Raw genomic sequence first — 21213 nt, forward strand, 5'->3', positions numbered from 1 at the left:
TAGACAATATTTTCTCTAAGCCTCAAGGAGAAAAAACAACAAATAATGACTGTATCTTGTTAAACAGGAGGCTATATAAGCCTAGGGATGACTACACCAGGTAAAAGAAGGCAGGCTGTAGTTTCTGCCATTTTATGATGGCAGAAGCCAGTGCTATCACCAAAGGCAGCTGTGTGTCTATCCTCACAATGAAGAGGATAAGTAAACTCCTTCTGCTGAAAAATCCCAGGTTAGTCTTGTCACACATGGCATAACTTCAGAAGTTCACATGATCAGACAGGATCAACTATGAAAGACTGCCATTTTCTACCACTTAACACAGTTTGCACAGCAGCACAAAACGTTGCAAGGGAAGTGATTAAATAGTGCATGGGGAACAAAGTGCTCAGTGACCACCACACTGAGCGGTCTTTTTGGGAACAAGTTATTAAAAATGAAAACAGTTGCATCTTGAAACATTTTAGATCCCAAAGACTCTGGCTTGAAGCATTTTTAAGAACCATTTCACAGCATGGTGAAACATCTGTTCTTAATGATGGCTAGAGCTCTTTATGTGACTGTGGGACCAAGGGGAAGGAGACACAGTAACTCCATTGATTCAATGCTGAGATCTCAGCTCTTCCTCTCAGAGGATTTTCATCTATTCACTGCTGTAACAATCAGCTCATCACACTGACATCAGTAGGTGAGATCAGTGTAACTATATAACACAAACCTGACAATGATCTCATAACACTCAGTTCTAAGCCTCCATCAACAAAACAGTGAATTTTCCTCAGTCTCTGTAAGGAAACAAAGAACATGTTTGCTCTCCTGATGTGCTCAGTATGTCTCAGAACAATGACTAGGGAGCTGACATACTGTTCTTACACCCAAATTAATGCATTCTAAATTTTAAGAAAGACAGAAGAATCAGTGTCAGAAAGGCCTGCAAATAAATATATTTAATTCAGAGAATGTGTAATAAAAGAAGACGACCAGAAACGAAAATTAAGAGGCTCGCTGACGAATTAGTGGTTTGAATTGATACAGCAAAGTCTACATTCCTATCCCTACTTATGACATACTAGACATGAACTAATCAAAAAAGGCTGACAAAACAGGTGATTCATGATCACAAGTTCCAGCTGCCAGAAAACACCCCTACCTCCATTATGGATCTCACAATTGTGCAATCACAGACATGTGAGACTGTGGGGACTTGCAGTTGGAGAGGGGAAAGGAAAGGATGGCTGCTCCTTCCACTGGCTGCCTACAATGGGCTGAACTTGTTGAAAATCTAATGTAAATTGACATACTACGGCACACTTTAAATACAAGACATCCACCTGAGCAAAGCCTAGATTCTCTTTTAAGCGTACCAGGTAATAGAAACCATTACACAACAGGTAAAAATTACCACCATCAAACAAACCAACAAACAACCACCCCAAGAAGATAAGGCACGCCTGGAAATAGATTAAAATAAGGAATTTTCAACCAGTGTGTACAGTCTAAAAAGGATTATTTCAATGCTTCTCTGCAACACAATGCTACATACTAGAGAAGACACTTTCAAAATAATCAACCCATACAGATTTCTATCAAAACATAAAATGCCCATTTATTTTTATTCTCACAAAACATAAAATACAAGAAATTATTCAACATCCAGAGAGTGCCACAAACATTTTGAGAACAAAGTTTTTTGCCTCCTTAATCTCACACATTCTTGTCTAACAGAATTACATTTAAAATTATATCTCATTTTCTCTTTTTCTTTCAAAATGAAACAGAGTGAACTCATTAACACCTTCAGTACAGGCTATGGGAGAACTGAAATTAAATAAGATTCAATTCACACACAATACTTGTAATATTTTCTACTTGATTTATACCACATGAAATAACTTGACAAAAGGACAGAACAGCCTCACACAAGAAAAGGTGGAGAATAGCAGCTAGTGATGGTCAGAAAATGGATCTGTATTGAAATAATTCATCCTACTGATTAATTAATTAATTACGGAGTTTTAATTAAACTTGCCTGTCTGTCTTCAATAGCATTCACTTTTGCAATTTCAAGAGTATTAAGATTCACTGCTGAAAGGGAAAACAATTGATGAAAATACATCCAAATTTAAAAGTAGAGATGTTATGGATAAAAAGAAAATGCTCTTTAAGTCATTTAGGGATATTGCAGAAATATCACTGACTATATTCTAATCCCACCCATCCCAGTTGAAGTATAAATTAAGAAATAATAAGTATAGTGTGATTCTAGCATGCAGGAATTTCACCCTGATTTGATTACAGAAAGCATTATTCTCAGTTCTGTACAACTCTAATATGTGACTGCCTTGCTTTGGTACTAGTTTCATTAAGAAGATACAACAAGAACTATTGAACTGAATCACTCTCTGTTTACTGATCACTAAGGGAATTATTCTCAGTCCTCTGAGAGGCACAAATTAGCCACTTTGGAATTTATCAAAGACATGATAATGACAGCATGATAAAGTAATGGTAAATACTTGTTCCCAGAGAAACAGCAGACTGGAAATCTGCCATAGTGAAAATCACCATGAGTATCTCTATCATTTCTACACAGCACTCTCAAATAATGAATAGGAAATCACTTCTTAAAAAATTCCTACATTTGAATTCACAACATGCATGTAAATTCATGGAGTAAACACAACCAGAAACTGTACATCATTGTTCTGGATTCATTTATTAATAGCTACAAATCTGTAATTTAAAATACATAAATTACTTTTTCATAGTATTTTATAAGAAATATGTTTGTAATAAGATCTAGAACTGTCCATATCCAAAAATTGTTTTAACTGTACTTCAAGAAACACATCATCCTTAACATATTTTGGAAAGACTAGCTTAGTGCACTCAAGCAATGTAATCTATATGGCTTACATTTCCCAGGCACAGACTTCAAACTTCGTCTTCAGTAATCAAAATGTAAACAAGTTATCTTAAAACAGATGTACTCTACAAACCATTTATCCAGCAACCCAATCCAAGTGCATGACAGTTTGTTTCCCATGCACTGCCTACAGGTCCTTGAGGAGTAAGTGCTGGAACAAGACAATGCTTCACAATGCTTTCCTCTACAATTTTATATTGAAGCAGTATTTCTTTCAAAAACAAGGTGGGGAAAAAAGCAATAAACATTTATTTTCCCACTTAAAGTGCTGATGAAGTACAGGTTTCTGGCAAATATCAGTAGCATTCAGTGTGCATTACCTCTCTAGAATATTTTAATTGAAACAAAATCAGATCTTATCGAGCTGAAAAAAATTGAATACTAATGTTCCATTTTAGAAAAAACAAAACTACAACAGAATCCAAATGATTTAAAACTTTCCCAGTTAAAATTTCAAAATACCTCCAATATGAGGAAATTACACAACTGCATTCCAAAGAAGTTCTAAAGGACATCTAATCCCTTCACAAATGTATTCTAGCCTATCCTTACTAAAATATTACAAAATACGGGCCATTTCTTGCCTGTTCAGATTAAATCAATACCTAACTAATTTATGGTTTTCTCATTAAGGCATTCTTTATGAAAAATACCTCCAGCTTATTCAACATAAAATGTTCTCTGACTCAGTCATATATTCTTGTCAACTAGGTACACACCATAGACGTTTCCCCTCACTGTTGATTAAATAAGAAATACACACCGTAGTCTGAAGCTTTCCCTGGGAACTGTAAATCTGAATGGTCTTGCCGGTAATTTTCATGGTAACAGCCCATCATTCCTTGTTGCCTTACACTATTTTTTTTTTTTAATAATGGATGCAAAGCTTAAACAACATTGCTGCTCAAAAATCTTACCCTAACTTTGCATTGAATGCCTGAAATGGATTCACTTCTACTCAGATTTTTGATTGCAGAAAAATCAGCAGTCCCTAGGCTTTCAAACATGCAGTATTAAAGCTGAGTTTTGAGAAAGAAATACTAAATCAGTGCAATAACTTCAAAATTATGCATACTAACAGTTTTGTTTCTAAAGCATTCTTTCTTTTCATGTACTGAAGAATTACAGTAATTCCTTGAATACAGGGAAAAATTTATTTTTCTTAGGAATATATCAAATTTTGTGATATAACCATGTCTTAACCTACAATCATCACAATATTTAAATCATCATAATAATCTTTGACAGATTGTACAACCATGATAAAGGGCAGAGATAACTTTTAGAGGCTGATAAATTAATTGCAAGGAGAAAATCAATTATAAAGACTCTAATTCTAAGTGATGGAGAAATTAGCATGGCTAATAAAGGAAAAGTTTTTTAAGGTTAATGTAAGTTCCAGCAAGCTAATGCACACCGCTAACACAATGTCTCTTAATCTGACGTACTCAGAAAATCATCTGAGAGATTTTTAATGCCTTTTAATTGAAAATGAAAGTTAAATTCTTTAGCTGCCCACCTTTAGCCAAAAATAGATGTTCAAACTGGTTAACATAACAGAAGATACAAGTATTTTTAGAAATCCAGCATGTTCTACAGGCACTTCTTCAAAGTAATTTTTACATGAAATATAAAAATATGCTGAAATGCAAGATGTAAAAACTTGAAAAGTCTGGAAAAATTTTTCTGGAAAAAAATAGGCAAATGTGGAAATAAAAACTTGTTTGCATGGTGGCTCTTGTATTTCATTGAAATTATATTTTTACTTCTCTCCAAATGTTTCTATTAAAGGTGCTTACTTACCTTGTATTCAAAAGCTTACAACTAGAGCATGCTACTGGATGTAGATAATTATTTTCACTTTATTTTTGCAAGTACAAGAAGCAGCAAGTTTTCATCTTTCTGAACAGCAATTTATTGGCTACCTTCTCTGCTATTGAAAAGAGATGGCTATATCCTGAAATGACATTTCATCAATGGTCTTAACATCAAGCAAGAATCAACCATCCCTTCAAATGCCTCGTTAGCTCAATTTTTTTAGTGAGATCCAAGTTCTGGTCATTCAGAGGAGTCAGGAAAGGTTAAGTGTTATAACAGACATTGGGGTTTTTTTCTCATTTAAAGTCTAAGGCAGTTATTTCTTTTTCCTGTAATTTTGAAAGCCTAAGAATGCCTTTCTGTAAAGCAGCAGTAAGTATTCAGTGCATGGTATGTTCATCACTGGCATAAGACACATAGTATTTGGAAAGGCAGCACACTGAATAATGCAGTGACGATACCTATCAGAGTCTCATAGAGGGTGATAAATCCAGGAAATGCTACACTTCTACAGCACTTGTAGCAAGGAAATTGCACTTAGTACCACAACGAGCAACTAACATTTCTTTCTCCATTTCATCTTCTTTGTACCCTTTTGAGGTTGATTCCTATATTCTCAAGCTGCTCCTCCTCTCTTGTACATTAGTGAGAATCCTTCCTGTCATCCTAGATCCTTGCCTACGCTATTTTTCTCTTTGTTCCCTTCTCTTTCCATATTCCTCCTCCCTACTGTTTTCCCAGATTCTTCACATTTTCCCTCTACCAAACGTCTTTCCTCTGTAATATGGCTGTCGCTCAGGCCACAGTTCTCCCACACCTTCCTTTTACATCCTTCAAATTTTACCTTGCCAGCCTTTACTGCAGAATGCCAGCCAGGATCCCACTGCAGACTGCAGGGACAAGGCTCTCAGCTACCCCTTCAACCTAATGGAGAAACAAAAGGGAGCGAGGGAGAAATGATGGCCAGCATAGGAGAGACTGGGAAACAGAGAAATGTGGAAGGGAAAACGGGATTTCTCCTTGTAGATGCAGCAAGAAAATTAGGCTTAGCCTACCTTGTAGCACCTTCAGAAGACATTTCATATATATGAGCAAGTCTGAAATGGGCAAGCCAAGGGGTGAGATGCTACAGAACAGAAACTTTTAGCTACACGCACATGAGGTAACATAATGACATTCTGTTCATCTGACTTGCAGCAATACAAAAAAAAAAGGTTTCCCTCCCAGCTGGCCCAGAGGCTGTCCCTCTGTGTCTGACAAATGACATGAACTGGTTCTCAGGAGCAGAAGAGGTGAAAGCAGTTGATTTTGGTGGTGTCTGTTTTTTCTTGCCAGGTACACCCTTTCCTTCCCCTGGTCCCACCCAGATGGCAGGAGGGTTGTCAGTCTCCTCTCACAGAAACTGTGTGGCCCACAGGTCTCAGCGACACTGTGCCATAAATCAGTAGGTTTAGGCAGCTGGTAACAGCTGCATCATCAGAGGCAGCTTCTAGCCATCTTTTACCGACAGTGAGTTCTGAACACCACCGGCATTAAAAGTCTCAAATTTCAATATTCAAAGCTTAATGGGTCATCTGTAGCACATATTCCACTTTCATGGATTTTGAAAAATACTAATTTCCTGACCAATTATGATATTAAAACATAAAAAAACCCCATCCAGTCCTACTGCTGATCTATTCTTACCTGCATCCCTCTCATTTTCTGGAATCGAGCTACTGCATCACTGATGGTGTAGACACGAACATGGCCCATGTGAAGCTTCCCAGAAGGATATGGGAACATAGAAAGCACATAAAATTTTGGTCTTGATTTCTAGAAAGAAATTTTTAGAAACTAGTAACTACATGAGTTAGCATTTCACTTGAATAAATACACATGCACATTACAAACTACTATATGACACCACGAAGAGAAACACGGTTCTGCTGTAACTGATCCAAGTGAGCACTGACAAAGTTCATTGGATCAAATTCTTTGGGGCTTTAAGTGGACATGTTTTACCAGATTTTGCTGCCATCTCATCAATTTATACTGACACTTACATGGCACTTGAATGTTATGAAAATTAATTCACTTTTACTCACAAAAAGCTATATTGACAGAAGCTTAACAAAACACCATTTCCACTGCAGCATCTGCAACTGATTATCTATGTGTTCTTAGTCTGCCCCAGCAAAAACATGGAAACATAGCATATTAAATTACTCTCATAACAGCTTAAATAATTAATGTTTTACTTTGTATCTGCAACAAACACAGAGCTCACTCCTGGCCAGTTGTTTTTTGTCAGCTGAACTGCAGTAACTCCCAAAGTGACTACATCATTTGCAATTGCATGAACATCTGCTAAAGAGAAACTGCTCTGTTTCACTATGTATGCTCAGATCCAAACACATCTTACAAGCAGTATTTTGCATAATGAAAAGAAACTAAAAATTTCATTTAGTTAGGTTTAATTAAAATGACAAACGTTACAAAGAAATCACAAATCCTCTCTCACATCAATTATTCCTAATACATCTTGATTACCACTGATCATTCATCATTGATACATTGATAGTATCAAGTATCATTGATACTTGCTAAGTTCTTACATTATTTTTCTTATGTTAATAATAAAAAAAAATTACAGGCAGCTTTCAGCTTTTACTATTCTGAATAAAACTCTATTAATATTTGTCAAATAATATTTCTTTATCACTTTTGTTCAATCACAGCAAAATCAGAAATAATCTGAGTACTTCATTGCAGCACTATACACTATTTACCTCAATATGTTATTAAATCTACTTCAACCGTAAGGATAAAACAAAAATATCATTAAAAATACAATTTAGAACTTAGCATATGTATGCTATATATGATACCTATGTATATATGTATATCAAAGACACATCTAAATGAATGCTTTCCCTGCTACAGGTACACATGTACACCATTTCATCTCAGTTTTCTTCCCCAGAAAAGCAAGCTCTTTTCTCTCTTCAGCATTTTGACAGCATTATTTTTTTGTCTGAGAGAAGGCACATTTTAAGAGAGATGAACAAAAAACCATAAAGGGACACAAAAACGTTTTTTTATCTATTGTGAAAGAGTAATTGTGAAGGCAAGAAGAGTCAGAGACTGAGATACCATTGTTTCCAAGATCTTTTATTGCATGGGAAAACTTTTTTTTCTTCAAGTCACTTACTACTCCTATGAGACTGTAAACCAGAAAATATTAAAAAATCATTTTCCCTTAACACAGATTTTAGTGAGTCACTAGGTGTAGTGTAATAGATTTGTCACAACATTGGGAACAGAAACCCAAGAAAATTGTTTACAAAAGTTACAAATAGATGTTTCTTTTAATACTTTAAATAATTCATTCCCAAATATTGTATAAGATACAAAGGAAGAACTGATTACTTAAACACTTCCTAAATTTACAAGTTTATACTTTGCCTATCACTGTATTTTTCCTCAGGATTTTTTTATTATTTCTGTTTACCTATTTCATTAATGGTTTTTAATAATCTACACGAAAGTATTTTCCCTAAAATGTAATGTACATCTATTCATTATAAGCCATCTGTACTAAGTAAGTTTCAATTAATTTCATTCTAAGAAAACAAAAAATATCAAACATGTAATCTCCAAATTTCTCATAATGCTTACATCAGTTTCTGAAATTCTGCAGAACTGATCCTTTATTCTTGGGAACCACCAATTTTCAACTCGTTTTCTTGTCTCCAACCCATAGTTTTTTTCCCATTTCCCCGTCTCACTGTAAATAGTTCTCACACAAGCAGGAACCGGTCTTCTCTGCCATTTAATTAATCCCAGGAAGCCATTTAGTTGCCTCTTCAAACATGAGGAACAAGGGCCAACTCTTTGACAAACCGACTGCATTCTTAAGGTTATGGTATCTGAGAAGACAAAAAAAAACATTCATGCTGCAATATATAACAAGAACTCAATGATTATTATGATTATACTGAAAATTGCTAGCTATGAAACTATTTTAGCTTGACTTGGACTACTCGGCTGTTTTCCATGGAACCTGCATTTTATTTCTGTGTCTGAATTATAAAAGTATGCAGTTTTTAGTCAAGAGAACTAACTGCGGCCTTCGCACAGAACAAAACTATTGTGTTAGATGTCTTATCTAATAAAATACAGTTCTGGCATTCAGTCTCCTGTAAAGGCATAATCAGTCAGTTGAAGGTTCCAGAAGCTCCATCGCCTGAATAGAAGATGGCTAACTGTGTTAGTAAAAATTCAGAATGAAACAGAGAGAAGAGGAAGTTGGATGAAATTATACTGTAAAAATACTGAATTTGTCATCACTGAAAAGAGATGGGGGAGGATGACTATAATTAGTAGATTTCAACCAGATATTCTAAACCAACTATTTTATTTTGCTAAGGCTTTCTTTTTCAACTAAAAATTGAGTTAACTCCTCAAATGCTTTAGAGCAAGTCTTCTAAAGCTACTCAGATGGGAGAAAGATGGGACAGTTCCCGTATTTGGGATCAGTCTCAACAAGATATTTGCTGATTTTACTTCCTACAGTAGGAAACACGGCATTAAAAGACCTCTACTCTGAGATTTCCTCCTCAACTGCTTTTTTTTTTTTTTTTAATAAATCACATTTTTACATCAGTATTTCCTATCCTCTATGGTTGGTTTTGGTGTTGGTTTTTTTTTTTTTAAATTTTGCCCAATACACTTGTACCAAACTATTTCAGAATTTTCCTTGAAGAGTTACATCAGTAAAATTGCAATGTAGAAAAAGTTTGTGCAACAAAAGATTTTACTTATGCATTTCCCATAAGGTAGAAACATTATCAGTAGAAATAATTGCTATACCACCTAAATTAGATCCCCAGCAAGCTAGTGGGAGTTATGCTTCCTTTAACATTCACCATATATGCATACACAAACCCTCATTGCCTGTCTCATTACCGCTCTATAGAATCGCTCGTTCTCTCTCTTACTTATCAAGCAGGGTCTTTTAGACAGTTTTTCACTTATGTCACACTAGTGCTTTGAATTTTTTTTTGCTACCCTCCATAAACTGTCCCATTTGTAATAAAAACAAATCCAGGACTGTACTCAGGATTCCCAGTGCGGGTGCACATGAGTCATTCGGGAGACTCCAATTTCTCCCCCTCCATAACATCACACTCATCTCAAAATTAGCATTTCAGTACTTCAAAGTTTTTTGCTTATTTTTACTAATTATTTCCTTATTGCTTATGCCTTATTTCTGTTACTTTGATTTATTTTACAACAGAAAGGAGCGCTTCCTTATGCAAGCCAATTTCAGCACTGCCGATTTACAAAGCAAGTGTTTTAAAGCCCAGGAGTTACACGCGCGTATAGTGCTTCACTGAAGGGAGACCAGTGGATGAGAGGACACAGACTTAAGCTGCGTGTGGGGAGGTTTATGCTGGACATTAGCATTAGAAGCATTTTTTCACAGAAGGGGTGATTAGACACTGGAATGGGCTGCCCAGGGAGGTGGTGGAGTCACCATCCCTGGTGGTGTTTAAGGAAAGACAGGACGCGGCACTCAGTGGTTGACAGGGTGGTGTTCAGCCACAGGTCGGACTCCATGACACAGAGGTCTCTTCCAACCTAATTGGTTCTGTGATTCTGAGACACAAAGGACACAGACCCCGTGCCTCTGCACAGCTCAAGGGAAGCCCACCTGCCAATGTCACGCTTAAGAGGGCACATTTGGATGACCCCAGGCCCTACAGGTCACACGAGCATGGGTCAGAACAGTGGTGGGAGCAAGAAAACAGCCACAGCCAGGAGCACACAGTATTAGAGCTAAGCTCATTCAAACACATGGAACTCCAGGACGAGAAAGAGAACTGCAGTGTCTTTCCTGCTCCCAGGTACTGCCATGCACAAGATGCAATGATCAGCCAGGCATGTGTTGGGCCAAGTCAGGATGAGCAGCACAGAGGATAATTAAATCCAAAAGACATGGCACTAAGCTGTTTCCCCTATCCAGGCTTGTGTGCATAAGACTAGCACAAGCAGAGTGCCCCTCCCTGCCCCAGTTAAGGGCACCCCAGCCCAGTGCTGTCTGGGTCCTTCAAGGAACAAGGTTATGAGCCTAAAACTGTCTTACTCAGGTGTGCCAAGAATGGAAGGGGCTGGTCTGATAGAGAAATAAATCATAGAATGTCCTAAGCTACAAGGGACCTACAACGATCACCGACTCCAACCCCTGGCCCTGCACAGAACGCCCCAAGAGTCACACCATGTGCCCCAGAGCACTGTCCAATCGCTTCTTGAACTCTGTCTGGCTTGGTGCTGCGACCACTTCCCTGGGGAGCCTGTTCCAGTGCCCGACCACCCTCTGGGTGAGGAACCTTTTCCTGATATCCAACCTAAACCTCCCCTGACACAGAAAACGTTTGGAAAGATGCAGTAAGCAGGCGGGAGACAGAATTAAGGTCCCGGAAACTGCTTGACGAGGCCCAACACACTTCACTCAGCCCCGTCGGGGGCGTCACGCCGCTGGAGAAGCAGGGGGAGCAGGCGGCTCCATGGGCGGGACAGAGCGAGCGGAGGAGCGGTGACGAAGGGAGGCTGGAGGAGGGGGGAACTCCGGGGGCACAGGGCCGCCGGGAGAACCGGCTGAGCGCGGGCAAGGAGCCCAAAGGAGCGGGCGTCGGGAAGCCGCGGGCAGCGGGAGCAGCGGCGGCCCCGGCGGGCGGGGGGCGTGAGGCGGGGCCGGGCGGGGGCACCGTTACCTGCGCGCGCCCTCCCTCAGCTCCCCCGCCGGGCCGCGGGCGCCGCCATCTTGGCGCGTCGGTGTCGGAGCGAGGCGCCGCCTCCACCTTTGGCACCGCCTGGCGGGGCGGGAGCTCCGCGCAGAGAGGGAGCGGGAAGAGTTTCCCCAGTTCCGGAGTGTAAAACAACAGTAAATAATAAAAATAGTAATTAAAAAAATTAATTAACCGGGATTGAGCTCTGTATAAATTGCACAGAGCCTGTTCAGCCTCGAGAAGAGATGGAGAGAGGGGCTCTCATTAAGTCCTATAAATATCTAAAGCGGGAGTGCCAAGAGGATGTTTCCAGGCTCTTCTCGGTGGTGCCAAAGAGTAGGACATGAGGCAACTGCTGTAAGCAGAAACTGATGCACAGGAAGTTCCAGCTGAACACGAGGAAGAATTCATTACTGTGCAGGTGACCAGGCACTGGAACGTTGTACAGAGAGGTTTCCTCACTGGAGGTATTTGGGAACTGTCTGGACAGAATTCTCTGCCGTGTGCTCTAGGACGGCCCTGCTTGAGCAGATGGACCAGATGACACACTGTAGTCCCCTCCAACCTGGCCTTTTCTGTGTGATTAATTTTGCTTCCCTCCACAGCATATACAGATGCTGTAAGGCGACTGTATAGGTTAGGGCTAGATGTCAGTAATTTCAATAATTTTACTTCCCTTCTGGTTTGGGGATGGTTTGTTTTTTTTTTTTTGTTCTTTTAAGAGGCAGATTCTGAAATAAAGGCAATAGTTTGGGGGGGGGGGGAAGGAGGGTGGATTGTGATGTCTTTTTGACTAGTCAGAGTATAAAGCAGAAGTCACAGAAACACAGGATCACAAAATGGGTACCTGAAAGCAGGAAAGACACTGCAGTTCTCTTTCTTGTCCTGAAATTCTATGTGTTTGAATGAGCTCAGCTCTAGTGCAGTGTGCTCCTGGCTGTCATCTGGTTTAACCTCCTCGTTCCAGTGGGGTCATCCTAGACAACATGGCACAAGTCAATAAAGGCAATCTAGCACAGCATAATTAATTCTACCTCTCCCTGAAAAACAACATCTCACCCTGTTGTCAACACTGTGGAGTTCAGAGTTGGTTTTAATTACTGCAAGTAACTTGTAGTAGCCTCCAAGGAACGAGAAATCTTTTTTTTTTTTTAATTCCCCCAGTGTTTGTGTCCTTTTACTGCTAGCAACTGTTGATTCTTTTCATTTTTAGACCTTTTTCTTCACTGTTCTGTTTCCAGCATAGCTTAAACAGACACATTCTGTTTATGCAGTGCAATGTGTACAGTAAAGTCAACCTTCTTACGTGACTAAAAATAAGTATTTACGGAATAAAAGCTTTCCACTTGGTTGTGTGTACCTGTCAAGTGTGCTTAAATTATAACCTTTTCACCACAAAAATGAACAGAGAGGAGCTCTGATGGTTACCCTGCTGATAAACTAGTACAGTTTTCCCACGACTGTGTGCATAATTTTAACTTGCTTTCCTGTTGATCCCCCCCTTCAGCAAGTGATGGCAATTTGGCTTTAACAGGCCTTCCCTCCCAAATCTCTCTCTGATCTGCTGTGTGAGTTCCTGGACTGAGGGAGGATGAAGCATTTTATTGTGTGGGGGACAGGCAGTGCAGTCCTTGACTGAGTCCCTTCCCTAGGATAAATGAGAGCTCATGACCAGCTGGGACTTGTTTTCGACTCAGAGGATGATTTCCCCTCACACTGGCCTTAACCCCCGCATTCTCCTGATTCACATCTGAGTGGATGGAAAATTATGTTAGAGAGGTTAGCAGACTGGATGAGACCACAGAAAAAAAGCCAGTATAAGATTTTGGAGGAAAGCTTTGGTGTGCTTTTGGCTGTCCTCTTGACACCCTGGGATAATTATTCATTGCCATTTCTAGGCGCTGCTGACATGCGTCTTGACAGTATTTTTGAAATGATGCTGCCAAACAGTCAGTGCTTAATAGATGTTCAACTATTACCATAAATAAGGCAATAAAAAGCCCAAATGCCAAATAACAGTGTATGTCTGGATTGGTTTTGGCCTTCATGGATTGTCATACTCTGAAGAATACCTTTGCTCTTCTTTCCATCTGAGAATGTTTCTGGTTGGTCTCGGTTTTTCTCACCTAATTTCAGTTTCTGTTTACAGAAAATCTTATACCTTGTCTAGCTGCATTTGATATTGGCTGCCTTCCTCACTATTAGAATCCAGATTGCACAATAAGGTCCAATAAAATCAACAGAAAGGGACACAAATTAAAATTTCAGTATATTCCCAGAGTAAGTTTCCAGTGTCTTCCAATATCTTCCAGTATCTTGACTTCTACATGTTCTAAGCATCACACAATTCAAACCCGTGCCAAACGTGCTTGACTTGTTTTTTGTAGCTGCTAATAAAAATCATACCAGCAAAATCCTTCCAGAAGAAAATAAGGAATAATGTAAAATTATATTATTTGGGTTTTTAAAATTTTCCTCCAGTTTAGTTTTTAAAAATTTTTGGCAGCAATAGCCAAGACTTGGTACAATACTTGCCATGTCATCAGAATCCCAAGCTAGATCCGAGTTTAACCAAACCCAGTTTGGGTTGTTGGTTAATATGGTGAGAGAGAGCTAGAGATAAGACCTAGAGGCTCCACATGGGCCCAAACCTAAGTAAGTGCTCCTCAGGTATGGCAGGTCTGCTTTTGTGTATAGCATACATTTAACTTTCTAGGAAGCATTTAAGGTTGTGATTAATTTAGTATTAATCTAAACAGATAATCCTCAGCTTTGAGCAAATCAAATATATAAGTAGATTGTCAGGATGAGAAAGGAGTGTTTTAGTGAAATGAATGGATTAAAAAGATAAGATGAAGGTCTAGCTCCTCGATCAGCTATAGTCTCGATGACAGAGCATGAGAAATATAGGTCAATATGTTTAATGTTAGCTACTTCAACAGTCCAGGGACTGAAATGTATTTAAAAAATCGTAATTCTAAATTTGAGGCAGTGATTAGACTTTCAAAATATTTTCAAGACAACATAAAATAATCCTCTTGTTATTTTGCTACTTTTTCTCACTCTGAGCTCTATGGTGTTGACTCCAATTGAGGTGAAGAGCACTACACACATAAATTAAAGAGGTTTTCATTCACAAGCAAGGATGGCCAGCTGTTCCACATCAGGTCCCTTCTCTTTGAAAGTGGGAACCTCTCAGGTTCCTGAGCAGAATCCTGTAGCAATCATGAATCAGAGCTATGAGCTGCACAGCACACTGTATAAATGAAAATTAAACCAAACAACACCTTGATAACCATGGCAAGGGTTGGAGACACCACCCACTCACCTGTCTCTCCTTATTCGGCTGAAACCCATGCAGAGTGCAGGGAGCAAGCAGGGATATAAGCCCTAAAATGGCTCAGACTTTTCCAAAAAGGGTACTGAACCCACTCTCCCATGATCCCCACTTTCCCCACACTGAGTTTTGCCTCCTAACCTGGGCTGTTTTCTTGTCTCCTTTCATTATGGGAAATTAATGATATAAAAATATTTGTATTTGCTTTCATAGTCATAGACTATTTTCCATCAGGCTGATAGTCCCCTGATATCTTTTTTTAGACTTTGTACTAATGTGTTTGTTACCATTTTTGTTAGTCCACATAAAGCCTGGAGCTGATTGGGTAATTAGGTATTTCATTAGTTCCTGTATGGGAAATGTGCAGAAGTACCCCAGTTGTCCGTCACTTAAATAGACATGCTTCCCAGATTTCCATACAAGTATAATTTTGCTTTTGCTGATAGTTACCAGAATTGATGTTTGTGTTTCCTGGCATTGAAAAAAACAATACATCAACAACATGACTAGTATTTTTTCAGCCTCCTACTAAAAGAGGATTAAAACCCAGCATTTGGAATACAAAATATATTTTGTCACCTGCATACTTCAAATCCCAGCCCCATTTCATGTAATTAAAGAATTTGTTTGGTAATGTTTTTCCATTAAATTCCTTGAATGTGGCTTTTGCTAATAAGTTTGCTGTTGTTTATATACACATATTTAGTGGTTTTGCTTTAAAACACAAGGTCAGATGAAAAATGCAGGTGATTGGATTTCAGGGGTGTGAAGACTATTATTTGAGAATATGAAAAAGCAAGAAATTCATAGACCAAATCTAAGAAAAATCCTCTCAAACCCTATCTACTATCTGAGCCCAGATCTCAAAGGGAAGAATTCTGAGACCACAAAGATCAGTAGAAGCTTCAATTTTGCAGTGGATTTTATTTTAAAAGCCCTCAAATGGTGTGGTAGTGGAAGAATAAACTCTTGAAAGAGGTAGAAGAGGCAGAGTTATACTTTTGGGATGGAAAGGAATGGATTTGGGCAAGACTGGTCACATTACTAGGGGTGGAGTTTAACCTGTAAATTGTAAGTTTTGGTAACTCATAACAGGTATTACTTGTATCACAGGTATTACTGTTTGATGCCCACTTTAGCTGGGGACTGGCCTTGATGACATAGGAGGTTCTTGTCATCCAAACCAACACAGATTTGTCATTCCATGGTTTGGCAAAATGAAGAACTCACACAATGCGTCACTGGAAGAAGAGATCGGCTGTATGAGAAGTCAGAAACCTGCCTACCCCATCCTGTGCTTAGTGACCAGGATGGCCCTGTCTGGTTGGAAAATATCTGTGCCTGTCCCCGTGCCACTCATTAAAACACTGAATTTTATGGAAGAATTTTGAAACCATGCAAGATCCAGACTCAGTAGAATCATATTTACCAGCATTGTTTTAGCAGGCTGATGTTGTTCCCTGAGTCTGGGGCTGGGACATGGGGCTGAGTCATTTTTAAGACCTAGGTGAGCCTTATTCTGAGGGGTTTTTATGCAGTGCTTGTATTGTGTTATTTACAGAAGGGTGCATTTAACCCAGAATGCACATCCTCCATGTTCCACACAAAGGTATTAAACCAGTGACAGTCAGCAGCTTCTTACTGATTCAGACTAAAAGTGTGTGAGTAGGTGTGTGCATGTAGGTGGGGAGAAGTTATCAGAATCAACGCATCTTCACTTTTTTTGCCTTTCATGAATAGCTCAGTTTTCAAAGAAAGTAATTGGTACTGTATTTTCATCTTGGCCATCTTCTAATGCACTAGCACAATTTTGCTGTTGGTTGGAACTGGTTATACACAGTGGTGAGCAAAACTACCCCTTTGCAGCATTCAAAGCTACACATTCGTGCTTTTAATCTGGAAAGAAGTGTTTTGTAAGACTGTTTAAAACTTTGAATTTACAGTCATGGGCGTAAGAGCTCAATCCTTATGAGCTTGTGGACTGGTCACAGTGACATCATATTGTCATTAAACTATGCACAGCTCAGGGGCATTTGGGAATGCTATGTCTCCTTATTACAGCTAGGAATGCAAGTTTTGGAAACCTGGCTTTTCATTCTTCTGTCTTTCTTGAAGTGTGTCATTTCAGATGGCAAATCAGTTGTATGCCGGGAGGCAGGTGATTCCAGCTGCTCAAAGCCCTTAGCAAAGGCTGCCACGTTGCTGTGGTACATGTCCCCTACACATACATGGGGGAGAGGATCACCCATCTGGAGGGCCACCTTACGGAGAGGTGCTGTGCCTCTCTTCTTCCACCTCTCTCACAATAAATTTTTGTATTACAAAAGTGTGTGCTACCATATCAGACAAGAAGGAATAACAAGACAGGCACTTGTTAATTAAAGACTTGTCATGTGTTGACCTTTCTTTCATTAAGAACCAGGCCCTCATATTTAAAGTAGGTGTCAAATGGACATTCTCTCTTCACTGTGACTGTTAAAAGAGCTTTTTGTACTAATGGACAAACTTCATAATTGCAATTATCCAACAACTAGATTGCACTTGAACTTTGTAATAGTATCAGCAGGAAACAGTGTGAGTGCTGGGTAAAACCATCCTGCACACTGGGCTTGTCTAGGTGGCTGTCAGCTGGCTCCAGAAGAAGAAGTGGAAAAGGAGGAAAATATCTGGAAGTCTTAAAATTAAGGAGTATTAATTAATCCTTATTGTCTGGACAAGTGAAAATGGTAGTATTCCCTTACAAAGCTCAGTGCAGCTTGGAAGTTGTTGTGTACAAATATTTACATGTATGTGTATACGTTGTCCATGTGTATACGTAACACATAATACTCATATGCACATACACATATGTATACAGGTGTTTTCTATGTATATGCTTACCAACATGCCCCAGATGGAAGTGGATGTGATCTACCTCTACTTTCTTCTGTATTTCTATACATGGTAAAATTACCAAAGGAGAAAGAATGACTGAATTGTTCTTTCTAGTTAGGCATAAAACAAGATGAAAGGAGCCTGGTTTTACCAAGGGGGCATGGTGCCAGAATAATCTGATAGCTTTCCTTAAATGAGATAATGGATTTTCCAAAATAGAAAATGTGGTAAATCTCATTTGTACCTTAGCAGAGCAGTTGATACACTCCTAAATGGGAAAATATTAATGGAGCAAAAGAAGGCGGGGGTTAACAGACGACATGAAAGGTGGGGAAGAACTGACCAATGGGAAAGGGCAGAGGAAGAGAAAGAAAAGACAGTCAAGAGACAAGTTACAATGAGTTCCTCAAGGGTCAATTTTAGGACCAGTGGTGGTAATATTTTCATTAAATACGTTGCCATATGAAGTCAGCAGGCTCTTGAAATCTGAAGGGGCGTCGCGGTTCTGTTAGATGGTAACATGCCATGACCTTCCCAAAAGCACCTTCAAGGAAGCCTCTCGGTGCAGCCAGCACACTGGCACACACACACCAGATAGCCAGCTAAAAAAGTCTGACGATGAATGAGCAAGAAGAGTTTTCACATAGGGTTCTACAGGAGAGATTTAATGCATCTGCACTCGTGCAAGGTTGCAGAGAAGTCCCAGGGCAGAGCAATGGGGAGTCCAGGGTAAGGGAACCAATAGAGGAACTCTGAGAGCATATCAGGTAACAAGGGTTGTGGCGGCCAATGGAGCCAACCAGGGGAGCAGAGCTGGGCTACATTAAACATAACAGAACAAAGCATTCTGGAGGAAGCCTTTCAGTCACCATAAGCTGGAGAGGAACCTAGTGCTTACCCCACCGTAGGACTCCTTTCGTTCCTTGTCCAGCAGGCCCACCAGCCTCCACAAAGGGACATAGCTAACATGTAAGACTTATCATTTATTAAAACCTTTCTGACTCTGACAGCTGAGTGGGAATAGCTGCTTGATTAGAACAGAATGTCAGGGCATGCACTTCAGGGTTACTGAGGAATTTCTCTAAGGGAGACAAGAGATGACTCCGGTGGAGAGAACTCTGAGTGTCAGATGATCACAGAGGGACTGTGAATCGACAATAGGATGAACTCATGAGGAAGGTGTTTGTGGCCGTAGCATACATCAGACAAGGTATTTCCAGCAGAAAGTGAAACCTTCATTGTAGAAGGCCTGGGTGGATGCACACCTGCAACACGACTGCTGCCATATTTTTCTGAGAAAGTTTAACTAATCTGCAACAAATGCAGAGGTACCATAAAGCAGATCATATGAGAGATGGCATGAAGTGCTGCTTAGTCTAAAATATAAAGACAATGGTAAGATACTGAATTCTTTCTAAGAATTGGTTAGCCTAGTACCAGCAACAGAGAAGATATTCTTTTTCTTATTTAAGGAGAAGAATAAAAAACCACAAATAACCATACCACATTTAGACTGGATAGAAAGAGCAGGTTCTCGTTACTGGATCAGAGAGGTCCTCTAACAATCTTCTAGAGGAGTGGAAACAGCTTCCTCCCTCCAATAACTCTAGCAACTTTTGGGACAGAATTCAGCCCATTAACAGCACAATCTCTGTGGAATGCTAGGGCCTGATCTAGGTTTGGTAATGCAGGTGGCCTCTGGAAATACTGGTCACCCAAGTCCTTATTTCCTTGGAAAAATTGTAAATTACTTTGGGAAATAACATTTAAACAGGGTCCTTGCTTGCTGGGATTTAGCTTGGAATCACAAAGTAAGGCAGATACAGCCATGCTATCCATCCCGCATTACAGTGGGAATCCTGAATGTCTCATAGATATGTAACGCAAAGTTGGCATTTCTGTAAATCATTTTCTGCTACCCCTTCAGAACTCGTTATGCTTTTATAAAAATGAAAATTTACATTCCAACGGGGGAAGATTCTTCTGCACATTTTTCAGCAAAACTGCCAGCATGGCTTGCAGGCATACCAGATGTACCGGATAAGCTTGCTCAGCGTTTCTTACTCCCATTGAAATGACTTGCTAGAGACAGGCAGGAGGGGACGTTCCATGCCTTCCTGTTCCAAAAAGAAAATTCAAGCAAAGGACATGCAATTTCAGCACAGGATATACCTTGATTCGTACTTTATTGATGAAAGAAAATCTCTTGTTTACTCAAGAATGAGCTAACCTTGGGAATGATGGTTATGGGTGGTGACTCAGTGCTTTTCCTTATTACCATTTTTTTACAATTGAGCCATGGTATCTCCTTGCATTCAGGGTGATAAAGTAGGTAGTGCTTCAGGGTATAAACTGTTTTCTTGTGCTAGCACACTGTGCCCTTTTTATACCTAAGGTAGCCAGATCGGATGTGTCACTTTGTCCCAGGCCAGTGAGGAGCGGTGTGTGGGAACCCTACCTTGGGCCCTGTGGAGCCCATTCTGGGCGTGAGGGTGGGGACAATGTTCATCAGGGCCTGTTTTAGCTGAGGAAGGCTTTACATGAAGGGAAAAAGTTCATCCAGTGGCAACACAGCGTACTTAAGTCAGATCCTGCTCTTTCCATTGACTACAGAAAGAGACCAAGAAGGGAGCTGGCCTCCCCCCAGGGTAGCTTTTGTCAGCCTCGCTCACTTGTGCCCTCTGGCCATCATGGACTGTTGTGAAAGCTGCAGGACATCTCAGCACTTTAAAATTAATATTTTATGTTCCTTTACCAATCTGCTGCTTCTCGTGATGCATGGACAGGCAGAAAAGCCAACAGTGCATGAGAAGTGAGCATGAGAAATTTCATGAAACATTGAGTGTGATGTTTTGTCCCAACCTGGCTGCTGATCTGGGAATGGTGAAGGCTATTTAGCTGGAGGAGCCCAAGCAGAACCAGCACAAGAGTAACTAGATACTGGACCCAGCAAGCCACTATGTCAAGGATGATGCACACGGGGACTGCTTGCTCACAGTCCAGCAGAGAGTGTTGCTGCTTTAGGATATTGCATGTATTACAGCTGGGAGACTTATGATGTTATTATGGTCCCCTGCCATCTCATGCAATTGCAGATACCTTATATTCTTCATTAGCACTATTTGCATCTCTGAATCCAGTTTAAGGAATTTTTAATTTAATTTCCTTTGGAAAGGAAGAAAAACAGGATTGTTAAAGCATTGTGGATGCTGTTTGATGTCTGGCGGTCTTTCCTAGTGATCATTTACTATGATTTAACTTTTTTCTTTTTTCTTTTTCTTTTTTTCTAATTTTTATTTATTTATCAATGTGACTATCAACAGATATTTTTAATGCCATGTAAACTACACAGATATTATGTCCATTACATAGAATTGTCTTGGTTGATAGCTATGATGCATATGCTATTCAAATCCATTGGTACTAGGTAGAAATCCTCTTGCTTCTAAATGATTAGATAACTAATAGGACTTTTGAATTCTGTGGAC

At 39.7% G+C, this 21213-nt stretch overlaps 1 protein-coding gene across 5 annotated transcripts in view; it reads right to left on the reverse strand.

The window, feature by feature from the left end:
• LARS2 (leucyl-tRNA synthetase 2, mitochondrial) overlaps positions 1–21213 on the reverse strand; it is a 97744-nt gene that overhangs the window by 72252 nt on the left and 4279 nt on the right. The window contains exons 2-5 of one of the 5 annotated variants that reach the window (XM_042043274.1): positions 19754–19842; positions 12362–12491; positions 8402–8652; positions 6428–6556 (exon numbers count right to left, since the gene is read on the reverse strand). In XM_042043274.1, the coding sequence (XP_041899208.1) occupies positions 6428–6556; positions 8402–8635 (363 nt within the window). In that variant the 5' untranslated portion in view covers positions 8636–8652; positions 12362–12491; positions 19754–19842. Of the gene's footprint in view, positions 1–5585; positions 5666–6427; positions 6557–8401; positions 8653–11499; positions 11603–12361; positions 12492–19753; positions 19843–21213 lie in introns of those variants that run through there. The other 4 variants (XM_042043273.1, XM_042043271.1, XM_042043275.1 and 1 more) reach the window with 4 other exon arrangements.

The sequence above is a fragment of the Corvus kubaryi genome, unplaced genomic scaffold (assembly GCF_017639235.1).
Source record: "Corvus kubaryi isolate FWS band 111438036 unplaced genomic scaffold, C.kubaryi_AGA036_p1.0 37398, whole genome shotgun sequence".
Lineage (NCBI taxonomy): Eukaryota > Metazoa > Chordata > Aves > Passeriformes > Corvidae > Corvus > Corvus kubaryi.